This window comes from Embiotoca jacksoni, unplaced genomic scaffold (assembly GCF_022577435.1).
Source record: "Embiotoca jacksoni isolate LCO1_2020_lvr unplaced genomic scaffold, fEmbJac1.0.p SCAF_4, whole genome shotgun sequence".
NCBI lineage: Eukaryota > Metazoa > Chordata > Actinopteri > Embiotocidae > Embiotoca > Embiotoca jacksoni.
The window spans coordinates 11,184,426-11,211,430 of NW_027185392.1; the positions used below are offsets into that span (position 1 = coordinate 11,184,426).

General features: G+C 39.4%; 1 protein-coding gene across 1 annotated transcript; it reads left to right on the top strand.

Annotated features, from left to right (window-relative positions):
* Positions 1–7,476: 7,476 nt before the first annotated feature.
* On the top strand, positions 7,477–26,023 carry cygb2 (cytoglobin 2). The gene is made up of 3 exons (XM_069167597.1): positions 7,477–8,195; positions 17,787–18,018; positions 21,788–26,023. Exons 1-3 carry the CDS (start codon positions 8,002–8,004, stop codon positions 21,950–21,952), a joined length of 591 nt encoding a protein of 196 aa, XP_069023698.1. The 5' UTR covers positions 7,477–8,001; the 3' UTR covers positions 21,953–26,023.
* The last annotated feature ends 982 nt before the right edge of the window (positions 26,024–27,005 follow it).

A 27,005-nucleotide genomic window follows, 5' to 3' on the forward strand; every position in this document is an offset into this window, starting at 1 on the left:
GTGTCACTAAAGAGAAGGCATGCTTGCAGCGTGGTTCTGTAAAATGCTGACCAAAAAACAGTTTGAATTGTTTGTCCCACAACATCCGACTGTGCTTGAACATTATTCACTCAGTGTTGAGTGTAATACCAATTAACAACCAAACTTTACAACTACTACAAAAGGTAAAATCTTCATTTTGACAGGTAATTTTGAGCTCTAAGATATATTATTTCTACCACAGTCACAAATCATCAACATTACAGGATTAAACACGTTAACAATCCAAAAATGACAGACAGGTCAAATCTTTGTTATTTCTGTGGACATATCAGGTGGTATGACCAACACCAATGTCTGACATCAGCATCACCCTTGTGGCTGAATGTGAGCAATAGGGTGACCATGTGTTCTACTTTAAGTGGGACTGCACAGCATTTTTATCCTTTATCCTGTGTTCCACATATAGAGACGATGGCCCTCATTTTGATTGGCTCGGGTTTTTAAAAGTCAACACTGCAGGACAGACTGTTCTCTAAAATCTCGCTTTTGTCCAAAGGCTGTCAAAAAAGCAAGGAATGCTGTTATCATAGAGTCGTGTTCGATGTCAATCAAAATGCATATTTATGGGTAAAACTCTGTTGCTGCCAACTCTACGCACAACAAGGAAAAGTCACCACATAGTCACAACAGATTTCAGCAGAATATAATGGAAACTACCACAAAGAACAGGGAATTTTAGCCACAGCAAAAACTCAAAACTACTTATTACTGTGTGAAGCCAGTGGAAGGTGATTCTCAAGACACTTTTTTGTCTTTTTTGCTAGTTACGTCTCAAATTTACACAGGGAGGAATACATTATGAGGCTCACAAAAATTGTGTCTCAAAAAGAGATGAGCCGATCTGTAGATGCATTCTTGCTGAAACCCTAACATGATTGTCAGACAGACATGAAAACGGTAGCTGAAATAACTTGTGTTTACTGTCTCACTTCCAATTACAGTGTATTCCCTCACTTGCTTGAGGCCTAACCTGCAATCTGCGTTGTATATTGTGTGTTGATTTGGATAGCTTACCTCTCAGCTTTGGTAAAGTCCAACACAAACATATTCTTTCCCCGACATTTGGTTTGGGATCCTGTTTGGGATCGCAGCAGAAGAATGAGTAATGATCATGGTTTTGGAACAGGATGTTCATCAATCACACATAGGTGTAATGTTTCACTTGGGCCTTCAGACTCATTTTCATGATTAATAAAAAAAAATATTTTGACAGCTTTTTGTTGGCTCATTATAAAATTTAGCATTTTGCCACTTTCAAAACTCATCAAGTAATTACTGAAAACTTTTAAAGTTATGTGAGTAACAGCATTATTCTAAGCAATGAGCAACAGTTTAATTTTGGCTTTGTTTATTGGTTCAGTTGTTTTGTCTTTTTGACCCCAAGTGCTAAGAATTTCTGAATGCCATTTTAAAGTTATTAATCAGGCTTGTGACTGTGATTTACTTAAATCCTTAAATCTTCTTCATCTGACAGAATAATGTTTTGTTTTTTTTTGCTTACTGATATTGTGTATCACATCTGTTATATATCAGATTATTATTCTGACCTTCTGAGGCTCAGTTATCCAACAGACCTGCACTAATGTACAGCATTATAGTATATTAGATAACAGCCATTGTACATGGTATTTTGGGCTCACAGTAGACCAATAGTTCTATCTTTAGTCCTTATTTCCTTTCGATTACTTATATATATATATTTTCATTTTAAACTATTTGCTATTTATTTAGATGCAGAAGTTTAGCCTTTAACTGCATTGCTTTGATTTACCTATACTTTATTTAACTACCTCACTTACATCTAACTATCCATATCTACTGGTAAAATATTACTATAGTTTGTTGTGAATTTTGTTTGTGCATTAGGAAATCAAAGATTATTAAAAACAGACAACTCCCAAATTATTTGCCACTTTTAAGGTGTAAATTGTAAAATGCAGACCTCAATATACCTCTTCCTAACATTTTAATTTATATGCCCTTGTTAAAAAATTTCAAAAAATGTGCCTTGTGTTACTGACTACAGACAGTTGAGGGCAGCAGAAGCAAATGTAAAGCTTTGCTGAATTTAAGCCTGGTAGATGCGGTGGAGGCTATAGGACAACTCCTGACAGGTTTTAGTCAGAGGTACAGTGGTGCCAATAAGCATCTGATTGGGTTTTCTGTCCATTATTCCTCATATATTTTCCCCTTCCGTTCACTCAGTGTTTCAATTCATTTATGAAACAGTCGTGCACTGCCACAGATTCGGCACCACAAAATAGTACGCTGAGTACTTTTACTTAATTCTATGTCCCATACTAAGCGTTAGCACCGCTTCTGTGACAGATGCAAGATGACTGAGTGAGGTATTTCATCTAGTCTTGTCGAGTGACAGAGTAATACCGTTTGGTGTTGCGCAGAAATCTGCCATTTTGCAAAATGCTGTGACAGCTCCATCTCTCAATTGTTGGCTTCTCCATTCGCCTCTGTGGCATAATAGACCTGTCATCAGCATCGTCCTCCACCACCCCTCCGCTGCTTTTGTCTAGACAGCAGTTCATCAGAAATCTCCATCTTTTTTTCCTTTTCTTTTTTATTGCCAGCGTAGATAAGGAATGTCAAATGTGGCATTTTCAATACCACCATGCCAGATAGGATTGAGATGAATGTTTGACCTCCTTGGGTACCCTCTCCGATTTTCTGCATGTATAGATTGATGTGCTCTCCTTGCACTTGCTCAGTGCAAACAATCTCCATCTTAATAAATTATTTTCTCCATTATTGAGTTCGAGAAATCATATTTTCTTCACTCGCTCCAAACTGTTTTTATTCAAATAGTTTTTTGTCAAATGATCTTGAAATATTTTCTTTGATCAAGTGTCATCTGTCTTGATTTTATTCATTATTCCGTCCTTTTCTTGCAGGTAGTTTTATACTTAAAACAACAGCGTGAAGACACTGAGATCACGCCCACAGTATTTTTCTGTGTATTATATCATAGTTTCATTCCAGTGTTTGTAGATTCTCATATATGTAGAAAGACTAAATTTAACTGTGTAAAAAAGATGAGACACATTTACATGATAAAAAGTTTTACAGACTTTTAATTGTGTCTAGTAAAATGCCTCTTTCCCTGTACTCAAAATGACTTGATTAAAAGGCTTGAAACATGAAGATCATTGTGATTATGTAGCAACTATTAAATTGCCGGTAATTGTGATCTGTTTCCTTTCCAGCCTCCAAGTCTTCCTCAGCTTCCTCCTCACTAGGTGAGCTGTCCGCTCCAATGTCCAAAGAGAGTTTGTGTACAAGCAGGACTTTCTTGTTGTGTTTTGCTGCACGTCTCAAAGCAAGTAACTTTACAACACATATATTTGCGCTTGTGCCCTCTGGCCATAGCACCCGCACCTCCTCTGCACAACAATTTATTTACCCTATTTCTATTTAATGCCAAGATAATTGAATAAATTTGTCCTTGGAATATAACTTTGAGCCAACTGGTTAAATAAGAAAATGAATATGGAGAGTAGACAGTTCCTTAGTTATTCAAGTCAATCAACAGAAACTTAATCAAGAATAATATGGGGTGAAAATTCTTTTTTTTGACCATTTTTCCAGCAAAAGTGCAAAATATTCCTAAACGGGTGTCTTAAATCGGCAGATGTGATACCTTGTCATAAAAAACAAGCATCTGAATATGTCAACCGAACTGGAAGAAAAATATTTCTCACTATGTATAAAGACAAAAGCATTAATCGGTTACTTGAGGATGTAATTGGCAGCTTAATTGGTAATGACATTAAACATTAGTGGCAGCATTATAAACAGAGAACAGCAAGGACAAGGATTTTATATCAGGGCATGTGGATTATAATGTTTTATGTTATGAGGATCTGAGTCAGAAATTCCATGTGTGGTCATCTTATGTGATACACATAATTTTTTTAAGTTTTTAAATATGGTAATATAATTATGTACCTTTTCTTTTTTAAAGTTTTGGTAATATATGTTTTATTTCATTTATTTATTCATCCTTATTTATACAGGATAGGTTGAGCATACATGATCTTTAACATTTGACCCTGTTACCAGTCTAACAAAAAAAACAAAAAACAGAACAGACAGATTCAGTGAACAAGGTTGAGAGGGCTCACAGGCAGGTAGAGAGCGAGTGTGGTTTTGAAGTTTAAGAAAGGTATGAATGTTCTGATTTTCAGGTGTCATGGCAGATTATTCCAGGAGACTGCTGCACGAAAAGCAAAGACAGACTTTCACAGATCAGTTCTGGTTGGAGGCTCCTGGTGCATGAAACCAGCCACTGGAATGGTTCAAATATGTGCCGGATTCTCAGCAAAGCAAAGATGAGATATAAGATGGCAAATTTCCCAATTTTTTTTTTATCTGTATTTATTACGTTTCTCTGATAGGGAAGGTTTATCAACTCTATCATATAAAAACCAGCGGTCAGTGTGATTATCACCAGAGATGAGCCTGAGGGCAGACTGGTAAATGAAACCTGTGGAGCCTGCAGTGTGTTGATGTTTTCATCCCCACAATCCTGAAAAAAACAGGCCACATTTCTGTCACCATTTCAATGTTCAAGGCAGTTTGAAGTTATTTATGGGATTTTGTAACATCTTTGAGTGTACAGAATAACATATAACTGTCACCTAGGGATCTGGAGAATTGTATTTTTTGTTTTTTTCTTTCGGTATTTTGCAGTGGATTAACCATGCAATATTTTATATCCATTTATACGGGCAGCAGAACACACAACCACATCAAAGCTTAAAAACAAAGCAGCTATATTTGTAACAAGAGATCAAATGACTGTATAATGTGAGAGGGGTCGTTTATAGTGACGAATCGACAGAAAATTACAACCCGAGCATTTCAGTCTCTCAGCTCATCGTTTTGGTTTTATGGAATTCAGCTTTACTTTTCAGGTTTGCTCGCAGCATTCTCACAGCACCACTTTCAGCAAAACAAATAAAGCTCTGATCAATGTAATGTGCCCAACCTGCTCAGCAAGAAACAGTATTCAGTAAGTTGTGCCATGATAACTTAAAAGGTGATGATTTGTTCTGGCTGCAGCAAAATATTAGATATTACATGTTCAATATGACAAAATGTCACCTTCACATGCAACAGACACGGAGGAACATTAGCATTTTTTTAAAAAGTTTTTGCTGAATTGATAAATGTCCAAAGTCCCTCTTTTTTAGTTCTGTTTTTGGTCTCCCCCAACTTGGCTTTTCTAACACCAAATATTCCACCATATTCATCGGTAGACACTAAATTTGTCTGTCTGTCTGCTGTCTGAACAAGTTCTGTTCACTCTTCAGAGCATTTTTTTTTCCAGATGCCTGTTGTGGTGGGAAACACAGGTAGACCAGTACAATTGGTAGACAGTAAAATTGTTAACCGTATATCCAAAAGTATTAAAGATGCTAAAATGTTAGGTAGCGCTCAGAAGAACAAGAGATCCATCTTTCACTTTACGCAGTTACTTTATTTGACTGTTTGTTTCGCAACCTGCACCGGGTTATGTTTAATTTTGTTTTCTTACCCTCTCCCCTCATTTCTGGTGTTTTCCTACCCTCGTGTGTGATTACTTACCTCTGCCCAGACTGTTAACACTTGTGTACAATTCTCTTCCCACCCTCTGAGTTATATAGGTTGCGTTAAAAAATGGGGTCGTATTTAACATGTACTCAAGGGGAGTGCCTATGAACAACCCCCTCTTCTGGTATTAATGAAATCGGAGCTCTGAATAATCAGTAAGCCCCAAGTTCATAAGTTGTGAAGTGTTTGCTGACTTTTATGGAAATGACGGAGGATATAGAAGTTCAATATTTGTTGTAATATATTGTAATTTCAGTCAAGTAGAGTTTTGCTTCATAACTCAAGTAATGCATCTGTAGAAAATGTTGATGCTCCAACAGCCTTTTCTTTTCCATCTGTCATTATGTCTTTGCATTTCCTGCATTCTGACAACTAGTTTGCTAAATTGTAGCTTATGTGGCTTCGAAACGCCGTCCATGTTGCTTAGCAGCGATGTTTTCACTTAATTACTTGGACGACATGAGCACGACTGTTGTAACCATGAGCTCATGAGTTCCGTTTGAACGCAGCAACAGTCTGCGTTCTTCTGTCAGTACTGGCCAGTTCGTTGTTGTTTCGTGCCTCATCAGTTAAGGCGTCATTCCCAGGCTGCGTTACAAATTCCATACTTTTTATTTTTGCTTTAAGTACGTACTACAGCTACCCTTACAAAGTATGTACTGTTGCATGTAGTATGCATACAACTGGGACATCCCACTTTGTCATAAAAATGTGCCTTTGACCCTCTTGGTCATATTCATCACAATCCCTTCGGCGACATCAAAAGTAAAAGAAAAAGGATGCGATTTGGAACACGTATGCTTTTTTTTTGAAGGCCTCTTCTTCTTCCTCTTCTTTTTGCAAATTGCAACCGGGCAGAGCATTAGCGCCACCAACTCTCTCAGACGCTAAGCCACATAGCTGTGCGTAGGATTGTGGGTCAGAATATCCAGAAAAGCCTGCTGGCCTGCATTCAGCAAAATACGATGATACAGTAGTACACCCTGGTATTTTGGCATTCTTCATTTCATATACTGCGTATAGCAAGGGTCTCCAACCTCGCGAACTACTTATTCAGCTGGTTTGGGTGGAGCTCAGCTGTGTGAATAAATGTTACAGTGTCCAAGAGCTACATGAGTAGGTTTTTGACACTTTCATTTTGTCAAAGTAGCTCTCCGAGGAAAAAACCTTGTAGACCCCTGGTGTATAGGTACATTATATATTAAATATTTTTTTGGCATACGAAATAGAACGGTAGTGTGGGTATTAGAACGCACAGCCAGTGTTTTCCTAGAGTCGTCATGTGAGTTTTACTCATCTTTAATTCTGTCTTCTCAACTGATCCCTGTGGTCTTGAGTCAATTGGGTCCAGTCCCTGCCTGTACTGCCCCATTGTTACACAGTAAATCCCAAACTATGACAGATGCTGAAAGACTGTACATAGCTCAGGAGAAGTGGGAGCTACACCCCTTCACATTACACACATTTACTGTATTTTATTGACTGTTATTAAGATTAGAGCAGCTTTAATGGAGTTGTAATTCCTCGGTAACCAAGTGGACACAATCAGCAACACACTATCTGCAACTACCACCATTCATTATAATAATAGTAACAATGCTGTGCTTATTATGTGTATTTTGATGCAATGATGTCTCTAAACAGACAGAGACATAGATTCTCAGTCGTTGCATGTGTCCATATGTGCACTCAGACATGTGCTGTATGTGTGTATGTGGGGATTGTTGTCAACGCTCGTCCTCCTCCTCCTTTTTTTGTATCTCTACATTTCTCCACCCCTCTGTCTCTCTGTTTTTCTCCCCACCCTGCTCTCATTCCATCAGGTCCTCACAACACACACACGCCACAGCCTCCGACCGCCTCGTCTCCTCCGCCAGAGCGAGAGGATCAGACAGAGGGAGAGGAGAAGTGACGGGAGAACAACATCAGCATCCCTGACAAGCATCTCCCTCACAGGGGGAGCGAGGGAGAAAGGGAGAGAGAGGTGGGGAGAAAAGGGAAAGAGGAGAGAGAAAAACAGAGCAAAAACAGTGAGAGAAAGAAGTTTTTAGTTGGAGGGAGGACAAGCGAGGGAGAGTTTGGAGTGAGAGAGCTTGGCGGGTGGAAGCGTGGGGACTGGGAGCTTCATTTTCCTTTTTATTTTCTTGGCTGAAAGCGCCGTCTGCCTCCTATCTCTTCCTCCTCCTCCTCCTCCTCCTCCTCTCCTTCCTCTTCTCTGCTCCTCTTCTCATCCCGACTCTCCTTCCAGCTCCCGCCGTGGGGTCTCAGCTCTCCATCTCCCTCCCCCCTTCCCTCGCTCCCTACCTCCCCCGGGCCCTGCTGGGAGCCTCCGGGCTGCTGCGCCGCAGGAGGATGTCTCGCAGGGAGTCTCCACCACCGCCCTCACCGCCTCCTCATCTGCTGGGAGTGCAGAGAAGAGAGGTAGAGTGCGAGGATCGTCCGGAGCGTGCGGAGCCGCTGTCCGATTCTGAGAGGGAGATCATCCAGGACACGTGGGGGCACGTCTACAAGAACTGCGAGGACGTGGGGGTGTCTGTGCTCATCAGGTGAGTTTTATCAAGGATTCATTGTTTCTGTGAGAAAAAAAACCTTTTGTCTCACAGTGTCAGATGGCACATCTTCACACATTAAGATGCTTAAGTTTCTTGTTGTATGTATTAGTCCATTTTCCCACAGCAGTCACCTCCTTATTTGTTCTCTGTATTCTTTTGTATAAGCATTACAATTAGTTTGTATTTGCACATACTGAAGGACACATGAAGTCAAAGGAAGAGAGCTCTTTTTAATCAAATCAGTAGAACTGCAGCTACATCCAAGTAAATTTTTTTGCTGTCACAGTGGAGAAAAAAAAGTCTCCTGCGAGTAAATTTCAAACAACGTATAATTAATGTGCAATAAGAATCTGCTGAAGTCATTAATGATGATGATAATCTTTTAAAAAGGTCAACAATCTTCCTGATCCCCCCCTCATCTCTTGTTGAAAAAGACATACACAATATGTAGACATGGTGAGAAGTAGTAGCAAAAAGATGGTGATGCATTTAAATTAAGGTGATGTCACTAGTGCTGTGCTCTAATCAAGATCAAACAACATTCAAAATCAAATCCAATGACAGCAGGTGGGCTGTTTGGTCACAAATTAAATCAAACCACATCCACACAGTCCAGATTTTTTAGTGTTAAAGTCCTTATAATTAGCAAATACCTAAAGATTTTCTTTCTTTTATATGATTGTTATATATTGAGTCATGAATATTAAAAGTTACAAAGAAACACAAGTTTTCAGGGGTTTAGTATCTGGTTCAGTTCCTTATCAGCAGCTGCACAGGTTACAACTCAAGTGTTTTCAGGCTTCGTGTTCATGTTCGTCAGGATGACTGGAACACAGAGTATATCTTCACTTGGAGGTCCAGTTCCCTACCAAGCCCCTGCTGAACAGTGCATCATGTAATTCAGGGGCCCAAAAAGTATTTTCCTGCACACAGATGTATACCTAAAGATAATCAGTATATTCCATTTAATTTGGACAATCGCAGCACCATACCATGACCATTCTGTGAATTAACTGTGTGCTAAAACCCGTGGTTTGTAACTCAGTACAACTCATATCGTTGTGTATCAAGATGCACATAATAAAGATGTTGGGACTTGGACAACGATGTATCTGCTGTATTTATAAAATCCCAACAACAGCATAAAGAGACGGAAATGTAGTTTTTTGCTGACATCCTGTTTAACTTCTCACCTTGACATCATGACATTATTAGAAAGGTTTCTGTTCAAATGTAGTTCAAATTTGAACAGCATTTCTAGAGAACCTGCCATAGAAAATGTGAATGGACTTATGCTTTGTATGTTTTTAATGCTCAGCCTGAAAATGCACATACAAATTTAACACATTTAATCCATATCAAGTCCTAATTCCCAATGTGTTGAAGGAACAATGCTTTTCTGTTGCCATATGTTGAGGACATTTTTAAACGTAATGTCTGAAACATACATAGGAAACACTAATTAAGCATGTAAAGGCACACACACATACACACGTCTGCATCTTTTCATGTTTTTTTTATTATCAAAGGAGACAGACTTGGTTTGTTTAAATGTCCTCAGCTAAACTGTCTCAGTGTTACACTAGGAAAGCCCTTAAAGGCTGGTTTAAATGGACAGCAAGTTGTAGCCAATGAGACTGATGTGAGTGAGACAAACTGATTTTTGTTTTGGGGTGATGAGAATCCTCAAAGAAGCGAATAGAACGGGCAGAGAGCATCTTTTGTGTGTGTGTGTGTGTGTGTGTGTGTGTGTGTGTGTGTGTGTGTGTGTGTGTGTGTGTGTGTGTGTGTGTGTGTGTGTGTGTGTGTGTGTGTGCCTTTTGCTCTTATCTGTGGATGACAGCAACAAGCTTTGGCACTTAAACGCCTCCCTCCATGACTCCATATTCGTGCTCTCTGCTGTCACTCCTTTCAATTTCTCATGTCTTTCTTATTCCCTCATTTTCTCCTACCTTGATGAAAAGGTGACATCGTTCTTTCTTTGAAGTCTCATTTAGCTATGATAACCATCAAATCAATTATGTTAAACCTGCCCAGCACATTAAAGTACAATGAATGGGTTCTGTTGACGTGTATTTAAGTGTTGATAAATATTGACAACTTGGAATTTTTTTGTAGCTAAGAAACAGCAGAGCGCACATAATGTGTAAATAGACTGCCACACAGACGGTGACAGAATATATGCAACAACAGCTGCATCAAATGATTATTTTCATGATGGAATTAATCATACAAAATATTCAGACCAAGAACTATTAACATATTCAGCCTGCAATTTTAAGAACTTCCAGTTTATATTGACCTGCCAAGCCTGAACTTTTTATATTAATGGCACGAAACTGGAAGAATACAAACATCCAGAGAATAGCCTGGTGTGAACCAGAGCCAATTTCACTGTGTGAATATGGGTCTGGTCATCCTCCATTGAGAATTGTTTGCAGTCATTCCATTTAACTGGGCATAGACCTCAAGTTCATTTTAACCAATCACCATGCGCTGAAACTGGCACTCTTGTCACCATTGCAACAACCTACAGCCTGTGTCCACCAAAGCATTTTTTTTTGTATTGTTTTAATGAACGTCAGCGGCTTGATGAGGTGCTGAGTGTTTTTTTCTGTGAATGCTAAACGTTCTGCGATTTGTTTACGGTCAGCGAGAGTTAAAAAATATTCACGCTGTGCTTGTCACGTGCCAATCACAGTGAAATAGGGGCGGGAAAAACGCGGTTAAGCACTGACACTGGTCGCTGATTGGCCTGGCCTTCAGAGTGGCTGTGCAAACTGTAATACAAGTTCCCAGACTGTATTCACAGCGATGAAAACTAAAGTTGTGAGCGACAGTTCGGCTAGTCGAAGAAGGGTCATTTACAGGAATAGGAAACAAGGAAAATGTCTAACTGCTTCTTGTTATTGGGGACTCCCTCTCTTATGTACAGGTGTTTTCTTATTTGTTACTGACCTTTTGTGTTTTTTCCAATTTTTTGCAAAACTTCACAAGGACATCATTGCGAATGAGTTGGTAGCCTAATCTACCATCATCGATGTGCTGTAAATAAAACTGAGATTTTTGGAGCGTACTTTTTCTGTTGTGTCGCGTCTTGCACGCTCTACCGAGGCGCCATCCCTCGCCTTAACCAAACAAAGTGATTCCTGTAGGTGAGGACGCGTGTGACACCAACAGTCTCCTGTTGTGTGAAAGGGAAACTGGTTGGACAATGACTGGACCTGATTCTCTGCACATTGTCTGGAGTTCATATTTGAAAAAAACGTAATCAATATGTTATATCTCATTCTTTTCTCGTTAACAGAGGCAATAAGTGTTCACATCGTTTAAATATTCCTTCAAGAAATTCCTTATTTCTAGCTGTTTGTGTGTTTTGGACCTACATCCATAGCAAACAAACAAAAAATTATGATATATTGTTATTTATATATATTATAGTCCCAATACCCCAGAGGCCAAGTAGATGCCTAAAGATTACTGATTGTAGCCTATTTATTTTAATATAAAATTTAAAGAAATTGTAAATCCTATTTCTCAAAGTATTGAAATTGATTTGCCTAACAAAAGATTTAAAGATGCTGTAAAACAAATTCCAAGATTTGCTTCTCAGTACATCATATACAGGTGTGAAATGAGTTGCAGAAAGCATGTGCAAAGTTTGAAAACTTTGTTGCACTGAAATATGGAGTTCGACCGTTAATCAGTTTTCTCAACCGTCTGCAGCTCAGGTATTTTTAGGCGTGGCTAAAAGGTAACTTCAGTACATCACCGAGCTAGCTCACAGACGGTTTATATAACCTTCTGCATGGCTCCTCCTCTCACACGTTGAAATGCTATAAAAGCCTGAAGCTCATTTGCATGAGAGGTCATCCCACTCCACTTCAGTTCTACTCCTGCAGTAGTCAGATTGTTATTGTACATCAGCTAGCTGCTACAGGACGTCTCCCGCCACCCGCAAGTGCATCTTTCTTGGATGCAAGAACCTCCAAAGCAGCGCTGCATCGCTATTTAAATTTCCTACTGATGAAGAAAGGAAAAAGAGATGGATTGATTTCATGAAGAGCCTCGCGAAAGGAGAGCGAGGATCAACAACCAACAGCCGCCTCTGCAGTGACCATTTCACGACGGATAGCTTCAACTTGGACCGGAGACAGATGGACTTCACGGACACACGGCTTCTCCTGCAGCCTGGAGCCGAACCGAGCATCGCCCTCCCGGCCGTTCATTCTCTCCGGACACACCGGCACCGTCTGGACCGGCACCGTCCGCTGCCGCCAGCAGTTCACCACTCCACGTAAGTTCTGTGTGCTTGTTATAATTATACCAGATAACTTTTCCAGAGGTGACATTTAGTCCGCGGTGCAAACCTCTGACGTGATTTTACTCGTAGAATAACGGTATTTTGGTGAAATGGTAGCTAATGGAGCTAATTAGCTTCTATTGAGCTCGTAGCTGAGCAGAGTTCAGAAGAAAATGTTCCTATAACCGCTGATTTTTTTTTTTTTATGCGTCTCAATATAGCTACGATAAGGAACTATAATATATGTAACTGTATTTTACATGTCGGGGTGATGGTAAACATGGAGGAGGAGGAGGAGGAGGAGGTGGAGGGACATCAGTGGAAGAGAAAGACTTTCAGCTCGACCTGAGCAGGTCCAAAGTTTGAACATGATATGTGATGTAATGGATGCGTTGTTCATGTTGCAGTCGTTACAAAACTAAATCAACTCCTCTGCTCTTATTATCTCTACTATAGTAATGCAGGTGTGTTAGAAGTAGTTGGAGACTCACTGTCTGCTGTCTCTGGTGTCCAGTTTGACTCCTGTGTTACAGCTCACAGGGACAAGCTGGATTTAATTGCGTCTGTATTTTTCAATCATTGGACAAATAAATTCTAATTCTATTATGTTTTCACAAAGCAGGCTGCTCCATCCAGCAGAGACAGAGGGTCAGTGACATCATGCATGAAGTCACCTGAGAGGTTGGATGTCAGACGGACCGCTTAGTGGGGAAAAGAACTGCAGCCACAGGACTGTCCTACAGGACACTGAACACCTTCCAACGAGCGGGCGGAGCTTCAGCTCCTTCAGGACACGCCCCCCCTGTCTCAGAGCAGAGAAGACTGATGATTATCTCACGATTTCAAAGCCTAATTTAACATACTTTTCGGTGTTTTTTTTCATTCAAATTTGGATGGGTAGTTAACAAGCCATACTTCTGTGGTGTGATGAACTTAAAACTCCTTTTCATTTCTACTTTACAGCATCTTTAAATGTTTAATCATCCAAATTGTTTCTGTTGCACTTCACGCAACATTTTCATTATTGTGATGCAAAAAGGGCCTAATTATCAACGATTGGCATGCACTTTGTGACATGAGGCTGTCGAGGGATACGATTCTTCCGCGGTTGAGATCTTATGATTCAGAGCAGTGGACAATATCTCCCATGAGAACGCACATTTACATTTTCCTGTCGATCCATTTGCCTGGATGCATCTAGAGAAAAGGCAATGACAAAAGCCTCAGCTGATCTCACCAATGCGTACAAATGCAATTGCACCAAAGAGGCACCCAAGGCATCGGCTGCACAGTGCATATGGCAGCTCTGTGCACACAATCAAACCTTTTCCTACTTTCACTCAAATGGTGTTGTTGGAGGGATGGTGCTGACGAGAGGAATCCAACACATTTTCATTCTCAAATAATGATATCTAGAGACAATCGCCCTTAATAGATTGTAGATACCTCCAGTCAATCATACTATATTTAAAAAAGATGGTGGAGCAAGACACACAAATATTTAAATTTGACTCTTATACTGTAAATGCTCCGTGGGAATCAAGAAACAGTTTTTAAAAATCTCTACAGATACAGTATTAAAACACAAAATACACACAAAATGTAGAGAAAAGGGAGAGTCTATGCTGGAGACTCTTTTAGGTTGCGCAGCATTTTTGGAGCTTAGCATGCTAACATGCTCACAGTTACTATTTCACCATTGTTGACCATCTTATGTTGTCTTATGTGTTGTAGCTTGACCAATTGCTAAGATGACTCTCATTTGTTTCTAAACAAATAGATAAGTATTAAAATTGTAATCTTCCCTTGGTGCTTGATGAGTCTTCAAGTTAGGGGAACAAAGGTGTTACGGTTCATCCTGTGGGGCACATGGATTCCTGGGATTTCTGCTCCAAATTTCAAAGAAATGAATTCAGTGGTTAACAAGATACTTCACTCAAGGTCAAACAGGTCGGTCTTGAGTTTGTTGGTTAGAAAGGAAAAGTCAGGAAATAACGAAAGTCAGTAGGATTCATCGCCTGGGGATCACTAATTAACTGTTGAATTGTTCATTTTATTTGCTTGACCTTTCTACAGCTCTTTAAAAGCAGATCTTCTAAAATCAGGACTACATGAGTTATCTTTTATTGGTCAATAATTAAGCCAGCAGTCATAGAGTATGCCTGGTGAAAAAGGCGTCTTTGAAGTTCCAGCAGTGAGAATCAAGGCTGTTAATGGTACTCCAAAGAATTATAGAAACACTTCCAGTGTAATCAAAAAGTGATTAACAAGCGCCACCAATGGTGCTGCTTATCTTTGATGACTTAATTTAAATGCAGAGGCATGTGCAAGAATGTTCAGAGCTCTCCAAAGTACTAAACAACCGGTTCCCCTCCTCACTCAGGAACAGACTGCTCTGAAACATAGCAGTGTGTTTTTTGTGTGATTTTTGTTTCTCTCTTTATGTGGCCCCTTCTATAAAGAAAATACATTGCACGTCACTTCTTTCATGCAGAAAAAAAGAGATAATTACCTCCGATGACTCAGGACAGGGGCTTGACAATGGAGGCCAAACCCAGAAAAGTAAAAGTATCTATATGCATGAGTGGATCGTCCTCAGACCTGCTGCATTTTTTAATTGCAAGACAGTTTTGACCTTTAAAGGTTTCTACTGATTTCTCGGAGTTTGACCCATCGGTACTCATTATGTGTTTTGAATCCATTCAAATGCAGATTTTTTTTATTCAATAAATTCATTCGAGTTGGAAGATTTTTATCTTCCAACTGAGAGCTTGCAGCAGCTTTATAGCTGACAAATTAGGCAATTAACATAACACAGGCGGGCTGTCTAAGAGTAAAACAGAAAGTTTCACTAAATCGGCTCTCTCCTTTTCATCAAACTCAAACCTTGACATGTTTTATTTCCATATAAAGTAAGGGATTTTAACTAGACAGCAGACAGACAGTCAGACATATTTGCACCTTGACTCATTTGGTATGTTTAAGGTGATAAGGTTGAGCTAGAAAACGAACAAACAAAAAAACACCTGGTTATTTAAAGATTGTGTTTATCTTTGATAGACACATAAATAAAGGTTAATTTATGTCTGTGACAGGAGGATAACTTCAAATCTCCTGCATGTATCCATCCCTCTATCCTCCACACCCTCACCGTCCCCTCATCTTGCGACATGAAAGTACACAACTTTCTGTGTTGTCATTTGTCAGAGGTTCAGGTTCAGCTACCAAAGCCCAAATAATTCAACCAGTTCTGAACAAGATTTTTCTGTGCCTGGCTATGCTCCTGCCATATTTTCTTTTAATGTACTGTAAAACCATGGCTTGGCTCCAGGGGATTCAACATTTATAATTTTAACACAAGAGGACTGGCACAAAAAGAAGAATTCTTCAGAGAAAACATCAGAGGAGAGCCCTGTTCTCTGAAAGTGCTGCAGTTAACTTTCATGTTTGTCTAAGCAGAACAAGAGCTACGAGACAGTCTAAATTATTCCTGTCGCCAAGGAAAAGAGTGTGTTCATATCTTGACAGCTGGTAGAGCCGAGTTAGAATCGCTACAGGCAAGCCGAGCCATCGTAAGCCTAGCATGACATAGGATCTGAGGGATGTGGATGTAGTGTAGCAGGGCTGCCGAGGGCCAAACCCCGACAGGGAAATCATTGTACGAGCAACTCTAGTTAGCTGGATCACTGACAAGATTCAAAGTGGGTCAGAGCAGAAGTGGTTGTCGTGTGTGTGTGTGTGAGAGTGTGTGCACATGTAAAGCCATCTGTTTCAGTGTTTGTCTGTAAATTTCTTAAAGCTTAGTGTTGACGACTCGACTTTGTTTCATCAATGAAAACCAGCAGTACTTAATCTGTCAGATATCTCAGAGGCCCTATCAGTTCAGCTTGTGGAAACTTTCTTGTTGCTCTGGCATTCACTGTTCTTCTCCTCATTGTCCCCGAGCTGCTGTGAGCCTACAGACAGCTGTGTTAAAAACTGTCAAACCCCAAATCAAAACAAATCGTCCTAACTAGAATCCCACAAGACAATTTACACTTTCTTTGTTTATATCTCTGCTTACATCACCCAGGGAGGTTTAAGAATGGAATTTACTACATGTGCATCTAAAGTAACTCCGGTTGTACATGCTGGGCAGACCTCCAATTATTACCTATACCTTTGAGTAAATTTCAGTAAAGTAAAAACATCCAGACTAAAGCAGGACATTCTTGAAGCTAAAAACATTTTGTAATGTTCCTAATGTTATGCCTTTGGTAGATGTCTTTCACTTTGTTGCACTTGCACAAACACAGCACAATACCTGCTTGAAAATTAAATACTCATCAGCACACCTGCATCCAATTACCCTCAAAGAGTCTGATAAATCTTTACTGCAGATTCATCAGCACTTCTGCACTGCAAAGCATCTGCTGGGAACTTCCTGCCACACTGATGGTGCAGAGGCAAATCACACATTTTACAAACAGTAAAAGGATATGTGAGTTGTTAAACTGCAAAACCTACTTAGTAAAGAAGAAAAAGAGTGACATTGATTTGATATATGGCAGTGCAGAGCAATTTATGGTTTCAGGATGTCATTTGTAGGCTGACTGTGGGTGATATATTGGTAATAACTGGTATGAAATAAGAAAGAGAGTGACTTTTTCTCTTGAATTCAGTTCACTGGCAGATGTTCTGACATTTTCCTTCAGTATTTGCTTGTATATTTCAGAATTCATTGTCCCATCAGTCATTGCTGACTGTAATTTCACCTTCAAATTAACTGCTAATCCAGGAGGTTAACATACTTTTACCTCTCACAGATAAGTGGGATAGGTAATCATTTTTCCTCAATAAATAAATGACTGTTTGTAAAGTGTAATGTTTATCTATTTTGTTTGATTGAGTTTATCTACTTTATCTACGAGTTTAGCAAATTAATCCTCGAATCTTAGAAAATTATCTTAAATCTCACAGTACAGCTGATGCTAATTGGAACGTCATTAGTTCTGCATAAACTTAAAATTCAAAGTAATGATTTCACCTGGTTGAAAGTCAGTCATCTAATAATCTTTCTGAGGGGAATTGAAATGTCTGCACCAATTTTTGGGATCACCAAGGTTAGTAGGATTCATCCTCTGGGGATCATGAGTGTCTGTACCAAAATATATCATCCGCTCAATATTTGCTGAGACCAAAGTGCTCCAGACTAAAATATCCAACAACACTGAGCAACGTGGATTAGAAAAATATCTATTTTGCACTTTTGTAATCTAATATGTTTGAATTTGCCTCTTTAGGTTTTTTGTCAACTTCCCATCGGCCAAACAGTATTTTAGCCAGTTTCAGGACATGGAGGATCCGGATGAGATGGAGCGAAGCAGCCAGCTTCGGCACCATGCCCGCCGGGTGATGAACGCCATCAACACTGTGGTGGAGAACCTCCATGACCCAGAGAAGGTATCATCAGTGCTGGCCCTGGTGGGAAAGGCCCATGCTATCAAGCACAAAGTGGAACCCATGTACTTTAAGGTAAATTTAGGGAATAATCCGCTCTTACATCGTCTTTCACTTCAATCCATGTTTTTCTACATGTTAAACTACCTTTGCCAAAGGGGTGTTGTTTCACTGAGAGGGGTTTTCCAGTTTTGGCCACTTGATTTGTGGGTTTATAAAACAAAGCAGATTGTGTCCTAAAAGATTATTACCAAGTGCTCTCCGCACTGGATAAGTCACAGTTTAATAGAAGCATTTTCTTGCTTCAGCAGCCCCTGGAATTATCAAAGCAACACAAAATCTTTTTCTCATTTCCAATAGAATACGATGGGCAATATTATACGTTTAGCTATTAAAATTTACCCTGGCCAAAGAAATCCCTCATGTTTTGCTCTTATCTGTTCATTATCTCTTAAATGCAGCTATTACCTGTTTGCAAACAAAAATACATCAAATTGTTGTGAAGCCACCAGTTAGGTTTTAATCAGAGTCGTGAAATGCTACTTTACTCAAATACAACAAAACACTGTATGAAAGTATTTTATGGGACAAAAAACAACATGATTCTTGACAAGCTTTTTTTTGGTCACAGCTGCTCTGTATAATGTAAAAATTTAAACACGGCAGACAAACATATCAAACACAATTCAGCAGTCTCTTCTATGTCAATGCAGGGAGGTGAGAAGCACCTCAGGACTGCAAAAGTCAATTTTCAACCGCTGTTAAGATGCTTTTTTCAAAGTATAAGATATCAATGAAATATCCTTTGAATCGTTTTTTATGTCCTATTATAAAACCCAACAATGTACCAGCCTCAGTCTTGATGTACAGTGGTATATCAATAGTCAAGTACTATATAGCAGCCAATAAAAAAAAAATATTAAAGCAGTTCTTAAAGTTAGTAAAGTTATTGAATTTTAAAAATGTTAAATTGAGTGGGACACTGTTACCAGAGCTCACAGTGCTGATTACATGTGGAGGCAGACAAAGAGAGAATCAGACTGACTATCATCATAAATGTTTAATACCCAGCTGTTTAATATGGACCATGTGGTTCAGTGTGAAATCCATATAGTTCCCTCCTCATCTGATTGAAGACTGTATATTGCTCACCTCCTCAAGTCTTTTGAATGTTTGTTCATAAATGCAGCTATAAAGAGAACACTTTACTGCTATTTAATTCTCCTTTGCCTTCCGACTGCCTTCAAAATACATTTTCAGACTGAATTGATCACTTAGTGAATAAGTCATCAGACTGTGCATTCCCTGAATTTTTTGCGACATATGTACAAGAGGGAGCCCATTAGGTCATTACACATTACTTTTATTACTTCCTGTCTCTTCATGACAGGAGAAACGGTGGCAATCAGCACATGCATATCTTAGTAGCAATGAAACTCATAATTGTGAGTAGTTTGTCAAACAAACCCAAAAAGGTCCATAGTTAAAGTACTTTATGCCTTTTATATGATTCTGTCTTACAATTTTCTGGATTTTCTGGACTGAAGAATTTATCAAAATCATCCGCTGATGAACAAACATTGAAATCAATGCATGCAGTTACATCAGTAGGTAATGTCGAAGCAGCAACCAGTGATGTCACCCATTGGTTTGTGAACTGCTGTTCTGAAGCCTCGAGTTCAGTATTACAGCTGTCGCCCTCTTGATGTTTTGGAGCCAGAAGTGACCATATTTGGTCAAACTGGGAAGGAGTGAGGGGTATATTTGACTTGATTTCCGAGGACACTATGTTCAGCCCACCTTTAGTTGAAATCTGACTGCACCACATGCCTGTCAATCACACAGACACGCCTCCAAACATACCACTTTTTAAGGCCTAATATCTCATTAGTGAGTCGAATATTTTCAGATGGACTGCCAGAGAACTAATAACAAGGAGTGGATTAGGTGAATGACCCCATAAGGACTTGACTTTCTATTTCATGGGAGAAGTTGAAAGGGAGTCAATGGAGCCAGAAGCTTTTTGGCCTTTGGTGGCATCACTTTTTAGACTCAGAAGCTACGTCCACTTTCATATACAGACCATGGTATGGTCATGACATGCTTAAAAACTGCATTAGTGTCTGAAGAGGCAATTTATTGAGCTTTAAGAGAATTCCAGTTTATTTCAACCTGGCGTATTTCAGAGTAACTTTGGATCATACTAAATCCTGACTCCTCACTTCTGCTTTAGTGTTTGGAAAAATGAGGAGTATATCGGCATGACCAGCACTAGCTCCCAGTAGCTTACAAAAAATGAAAATTTCATATAAATAATATTCAACATTTGTTGCGCCTGGAATGATCATTTTCCTACCACCCATACAACTTGCCAACAGACCAAATCACCCTGCATATTCATCCACACATGCCTACAGTATATAGACAATACAAACAATTTTGTGTGTCTTCAGTTGAACTGCAGCTACACTAATAAGAATTACACCACATTGATCTTTACGGTTCAAGCTTAAACACATGTCCTTTGTTCCAAAGTTGTTGTTTTTTGTTTTTTATATACCATCATTGTTATTTTTGTTGATTTTTTTTAATTAACATTGCTGAACAAAAGACAAAACAAACAAAACAGTCTAGTAATAACCTCACAAGACCAGATCTGCAACATTATTTAACTGTGATGAGTACAAGTAAAGTAACAAAACCATAATCAACACTCATGGGAGCACAAAGTACCTTCTTGAATGGAAAAAAAAACCCACTGTACAGTCATCAATACAACCGGAAGTCCTCGGACATAATGACCAGATATAATGTGATTGTCCACACTGTTCAATAATAGTTCATATTGTCCACCAGGCAGGATACAGAGATCAATGCTTCCAGATTATTAGTTCAGTCCATTCAGATATTGTAATCAAATACAGGTCACAGATATTCAGTCAAGATCTAAAGTTCAACCGAGGACAGCTTTAACAGGTAATTTTCTAAAAACATTAAATATTAATTCAATTCACTCTTTGTAATTATACATTACATACACACATATTTCCAGTGACACAAAATTATTCTACAGCCAGTAACCATGAACATAGTAAACTACAACCTCCTTGTCAGTAATCAAAATAGACTCAAAGTGGGGAATTTTTTCAGGTGTGTTTCTGATATCTTATTGAAGAAAGATTCAGCGTCTTTCCGAATAGTCCAAATAATCTCCAGCACGTGTCATGGTACCTTTGTTTTAGTTTTGCCACTAACTTCTGCTCCAGAAGCTTTCAACCACATCTCATGGGCTTCCTCAGTTGATTAAGTTGCTCAGTTGTCAAGGACATGCTGTAGTATTACATACCCTGAATATGCAGATTTGAGCACACGAAAAACAGATGAAACTTGGCTTAAAGCCGCATATAAATATAGCTTATGATGTTTGGCTAAAAAGCAGTTTGTTTGTTTGTTCATTTGTTTGTTTGTTCTATTGCCCGAGTTGTAGTTCTACTTCAAGCCAATGCTGTTTGATTGCTGAGGCTTTAACACCACAGCTTGTTGGGGCACATTTGCTTTCCCTTTTTATCTCCTGCTTTGTCACTCCCCACCTCTGTTGTCTTTCATCTCTGCTTTGTCATTTTGTTCCCTTTGTGTTACCTGTCCATCCACTGCTTTCATGTTTTACAGTTATCATTTCAATTCTCACCTGCCTCGCCCACTTTTCTGTAACAGTGAAATGAATCGCTTCGGTTTCCGTGTTACCTCCTGAGTACCACGTATTCCCTCTTCGTCTTTCTCTCTCCCTCCCTTTCCTCTTTTTTCCATATTAATGAAGTTTCTTTCTCACCCTCCTTCTTCCCAGATCCTGAGTGGCGTGTTGCTGGAGGTGTTGTCTGAAGATTTCCCAGAGTTCTTTACGGCAGAGGTGCAGATGGTGTGGACCAAACTGATGGGGGCGGTGTACTGGCATGTGACAGGGGCCTACACAGACGTGGGCTGGCTCCAGGTCTCCAGCTCGGCGGTGTGAGGCATCATCAAGAAGAGGGGGTAAAGGAGTTTCCAGTGGACTTAATTAAATTAAAAGAAGGAAAATGTTTCTGTATAATGTGGATGGAGAGACTGGGTTTCTGTGTGGATGGTTTCACAGACATGGATCAGATTAACGTGGTAATCCGTTTAAATTTGTTCGTTATTTTGGTCGCATTTTGGTGCTAAGCTTTCATTGCTGCACTTCAGAGAGATCAGTCGAACACCAAACGATGTGGCCGGACATTATTTTACTCTTCCGCTCTTAGTTCTAGCTTATGTAAGTGGTGATTTGGTGTGTGTTTTTAGCAACAAAGGCTATCACTGCTAATGGTAACTAGTTCTTCTACTGTTTATTGTAAACAAACTGCTGTTGCCCCTAGAAGCAACAGCACATTATCTTATGTGTAGCATGAGATCTTCCCTGTTAAAGAGCTGCCGATGGTTTAGACTTCAGAAGCTTTAATGAACCGGTACTTTTCATTTCTTCCGTCTGAAGGCCTGTGAAGCTTTTCAATCTCGCGAAACAAATACGCAGTTTAGAAAGGCACCGGTGGCAGATTTATTTAAACACTTTTTGACGGAGGTGAACAAAAACAGAGAAGCCAGGCAATTTTAGCTGATTGTCCAAAATATGAACCCTGCGAAAGGGTCCGAAAGAGGCACTCGATTGGCAACATAACTGCATATTATGTCCACGATATACGCAGAAGACATGCAAATATTTTTGTTGGTGAGTGGAATGGGGTAAAGGAAATTGGCCCCGCTTTTTCTGACAGAAAATGTAACAATATAAAGTAAAGCAAACAAACAACAAAAAAAGTATAAGCCAATGATTGTGTTCTTTAGTCTATGGAGCTAGGTGTGCTAAGCAAGGTGAACATGCTAACAGACAAATATCAATTACTGCTCACAGGAATTTCACTGTTTTTCAAGTTAAGTAAAAATGGCATATTTGGAGTCATGTAGTTTGAATAATTGTTGTATTCTGGGTCTTAAAGCTTCATTCTATTCAAACGGTCAGTTTACCCAAATCATCTAAAATACCTGTTTCCTCAGTGATGTATCCATTCAGATAATTTGTTTGTTGGTCCAGGTTTTCTTGACAAATGGAATTTAATTTGTGGTGACCACGGCATTTAAAAAAAACAATTTGAAATTCAAGATCACCTTTGTTTCAAGGCTTGACAGGCCTGCTGCTATGGTTGCTAAGCTAACATTATGTTGGACTATCACTGTTTTTTGCTGTTTCTTCAGTGAACAGCCAGTTAGGGCAGAATTGGATATCTATATTTGAAAATGTTGCGGATTATTACTTTACAGAGTTCATTTCTGTGGAAACCTGCGGTGTGAGAAGCATTTTGTCGGCCGCACTTATCAATACACCTCATGATATTTTGAAAGGTAGAGAAAAAAATGTTTAGACAAGGAATGATTTTTATGATCGGAGAGGGGGGCAGTTAGTCGTTAAAGCCCCGGCTACGGGACCATGGAGCTGCAGACTGTTAATAGGTCCTCTTTGTATCCGACTCCAGTATATCCTCATGTTTAGGGGACATGCGCCCCTCTCTCTCTCTATTTAATGTCTTGTTTAACTTTACTGAAGTGTTGTTTGTATCAGTGTACAGTGGGCAAACTGTGTACATACTCTTCTGCCTTTGTTTACAACTCATTGACACATTGATCTGTTGACGTGTTAAAGAGGGCTGTTTCTGCTATTTTAATGTTCATCATTTGGCAACAATGCTTTTTCTTTTCATCACACAAACACGTACACACTAACATTGTGAAAGTGACATGGAAAATATCAGCAGGTGGACGCGATCAGTAACCACACATGAACACATTCCCACACAGGCATGCTATGCTAATATTTACAGGACTGCCGGTTGGTTTACCTCTACAGGACCCCATCAGAGAGATCTGCTGCTTTAAAGGCTCCATTAAGGGCTTTAGAAACTCACTCTGGAGGTCTACGAAAAACATGTCCGCTCTACAAGTGCCATCAGTGTGTTTTCTTTAGATCCCTAACACAAGAAATTATATCTAAATTCATGCAAATGGACAGACTGCATATCGTGGCTTGTACTGCCTTTACTCTAACACAATGAAAGATTTCTTTATGTTTCTCAAGGAGCATGAAGGGACTCTGCAGGCCTCAGTTATCTGCCCCTCCCTCTTTACCTTACTTAACCTTTAGACTGCATGCCCTCCATCTGCGAGACTCGCTCCAGTCAATTCCCAAGCATACCCAGCAAATCTGTTTAGGATGGACATTTGATCCAATCTTCGGTTTGCATCTGCTCCGGTGACGTCCTGTATCTCCCATCTGACTCCCGTCTGCATCAGCATCTGGCATTAATGAGGAAGTAATGAGTCTCCTCTCCTCCTCATTTGGTCATTCATCTACTGTAACTTCCCATTGCCTCTGTTAGGACCACATCACTGACAACAAAAACAATTATGACTGGACAGATGGTCATTCACAACACTGCTTTATGAATGTCTCGTTCATTCATTTGAAGTGATTTCAGCACTTTTATATTCAAGAATTAATATTAGAAATCAAACATGTATCTAATATTCTATGTGATGCAATTTGCCACATCCTGGACCAGTGGTTTCAAAATTATTTCTATCCAACCATCTTTTGGAAACTGGAAACAAATTACAGCCCCCTGAAGTGTGATTGATTGCATTTCAATAAGGAAGAAAGCCAAGTGGAAGTGACATTATTGAGAAATTTATATTATTTATTATAATCCAAAATGTATTCTCAATTTCCTTCACTGGGTTTTGAGCTATTTTTGGATAGAAACGTCAACAAATAGTTAAAGCATTTTGCCAAATATCTTTTCTAAAAGGTTACTATGGTTTAATCCACATCGGTGTCCAGAGGCCAAAAACAAATCCCCTTATCTCAAGTTGATATCTTGTTAAACTTCGTGTTCATATCTTCTTCTCTGCACATGATACTGATCTTGTCATATTCTCATAACAACATTTGTTTTCTTTATGAAAATGATATATCGAGATAACCGGATGACTTAACTTGTTCATCGCTACTTTGTGATCTTGTGATACTGATATTAAAAAAAATATTACAAACACAGCAACCGCCCTCCACTTCAGTATTTCTAAAAACTGTCTGTTTACGTCCAACCCTGCAGAAGTTCACTAAAGAGTCCCATTAAACAGGTTCCGTTCAAACTGAACAGGGGAGTCGTAAGCTTATGTCACACAGAGATGAGTCAGACAAGGGGATAAAAATATACACAGGAGTCAAACAAACTTCAAAGTAAACTATTTCCACTTTGGCTCAAACAGCTCTGCAGGCAGTAAAGCTATTGTCAGTCATAAATGATCTGAAAATACACAGCGTTCCTATTCTCTGCCCGACTTCTGACCCTCTGAGGTCGGATTGAGGTTCAGGAATATTTTTGCAAAGAAAACTTCCCCAGACATCTTGTTTATTATATACTGTGTGATGTGAAACCTATCTGCAAACACACACTGCACTGTCACGCTCGCTAAGCTGAAGGTTTTGTGCCCCTCGTCGTCTGTTTGCAGCACGTTTTTCGTCTCTCTATAAACACACAATTATGTGCAGACACATCCCAATGACACTCAATTTCTTTTTCACTCTTCTTACTCACATGTGGTTGGGCACGTCCTGGCAAGCCCAGTGTACAACAGCAGCACTTATTGCAAAATATATTTATATCATTTCAGGCTGAAAATTCCCTTTTCTTTGCTCATTGATTCAGTTCAAACATTAGTTCACGTTCAGAAAATAAGGGCATCACAGCAAATGTGGAACTGTGTGTTTTTGTTGTGAACCGTTCCTGTTTATCAGTTGAAAAGTTAGGACTTTATATTTTTCTAAGTATATCTCTGAGAAGGGTTCTGTGTATTTGAATACTGTATATGCATATGTCATTGTATCCTGCGCTGTCCGTGGGAGCGAGTGCAGTGGCTTTGTAGTGTTTTGAGCATGTTTGCACAGACTTGTACCCTCGCAGACCTGGTGAAAATGAATCATGACCATCAATAAACTATACTTGTAAATTTGTCTGTCTTTGGTTTTTAAAGGAATAATTTGACGTGTCGATTGACGATGCTGATAAAGATGCTTCTTCTATTGTCAGTTTTTACTTCACACTGTACAACCAACAGGCAAAAGGTGTACCACGTGTCAGTGTTCAGGCTGAAATAAATCAGACATGTCGCTGGTGAAATAATCTGTTTCCTGCATATGTGTTACACAACCAAGTATATTCAGGCAATTGACTGTTCCTCCAGCTGCAAGACCACCAGAGAACATTACATCCAGGTTACATCACCTGGAGAAACTGTTTGCGTTTATACGTTTGACTCACATTTTCATCTGGAGTGATATACAGTGAGGGCAAGAATGAGATTACAGTCAACTTCTTGATCAAATTCTTGATTGAATTTAATGACAAAATAGGTCATTTGTCCATCCTCACTATGACACACAAGCTGTCCCTGACCTGAAGTTCAGAAATTTGTTCTACGATGTGACAAAGCTCTAGTTAAAGGGTAGGGTCACACAGTATGTTTAGTTCTGTCTCTGCATTCCTAATGGACTTTCAGTAGTGGTGATGGAGGAGACACAAGTTAATTTGAGGATTATATGAAGCCTAGAGGCTAAGTGAGACTGATCAAGCTGCTTTAACATAAAATTTACTCATTTTAAAAAATTCTTCCACTGCAGCTCTGCAAACACTGTATAGAGAAACACAAAAACCTGGAAGATAGTGTGTTTGTTTAACTGTGCCCGGCTGCATAAGGCTCGTAAGAGCTAAACATACATTTTTAACACGTTTGTATTTTACCATTACTGCCATTGAACACACAGAAGGAGGGAATCTCTTGACCTTCAGTATGAACACACAAAATGATTACAGAAATCAAATCCTGCTGCTGTGTTTATGCAGACCCCTGTCTGATGTTTTAAGACAGGTCTGAAAAACTGTGCCCCTTTCTTTTTGTTTGGGTAAAGATAAAGATCACTACAATGTGAGGCAGCT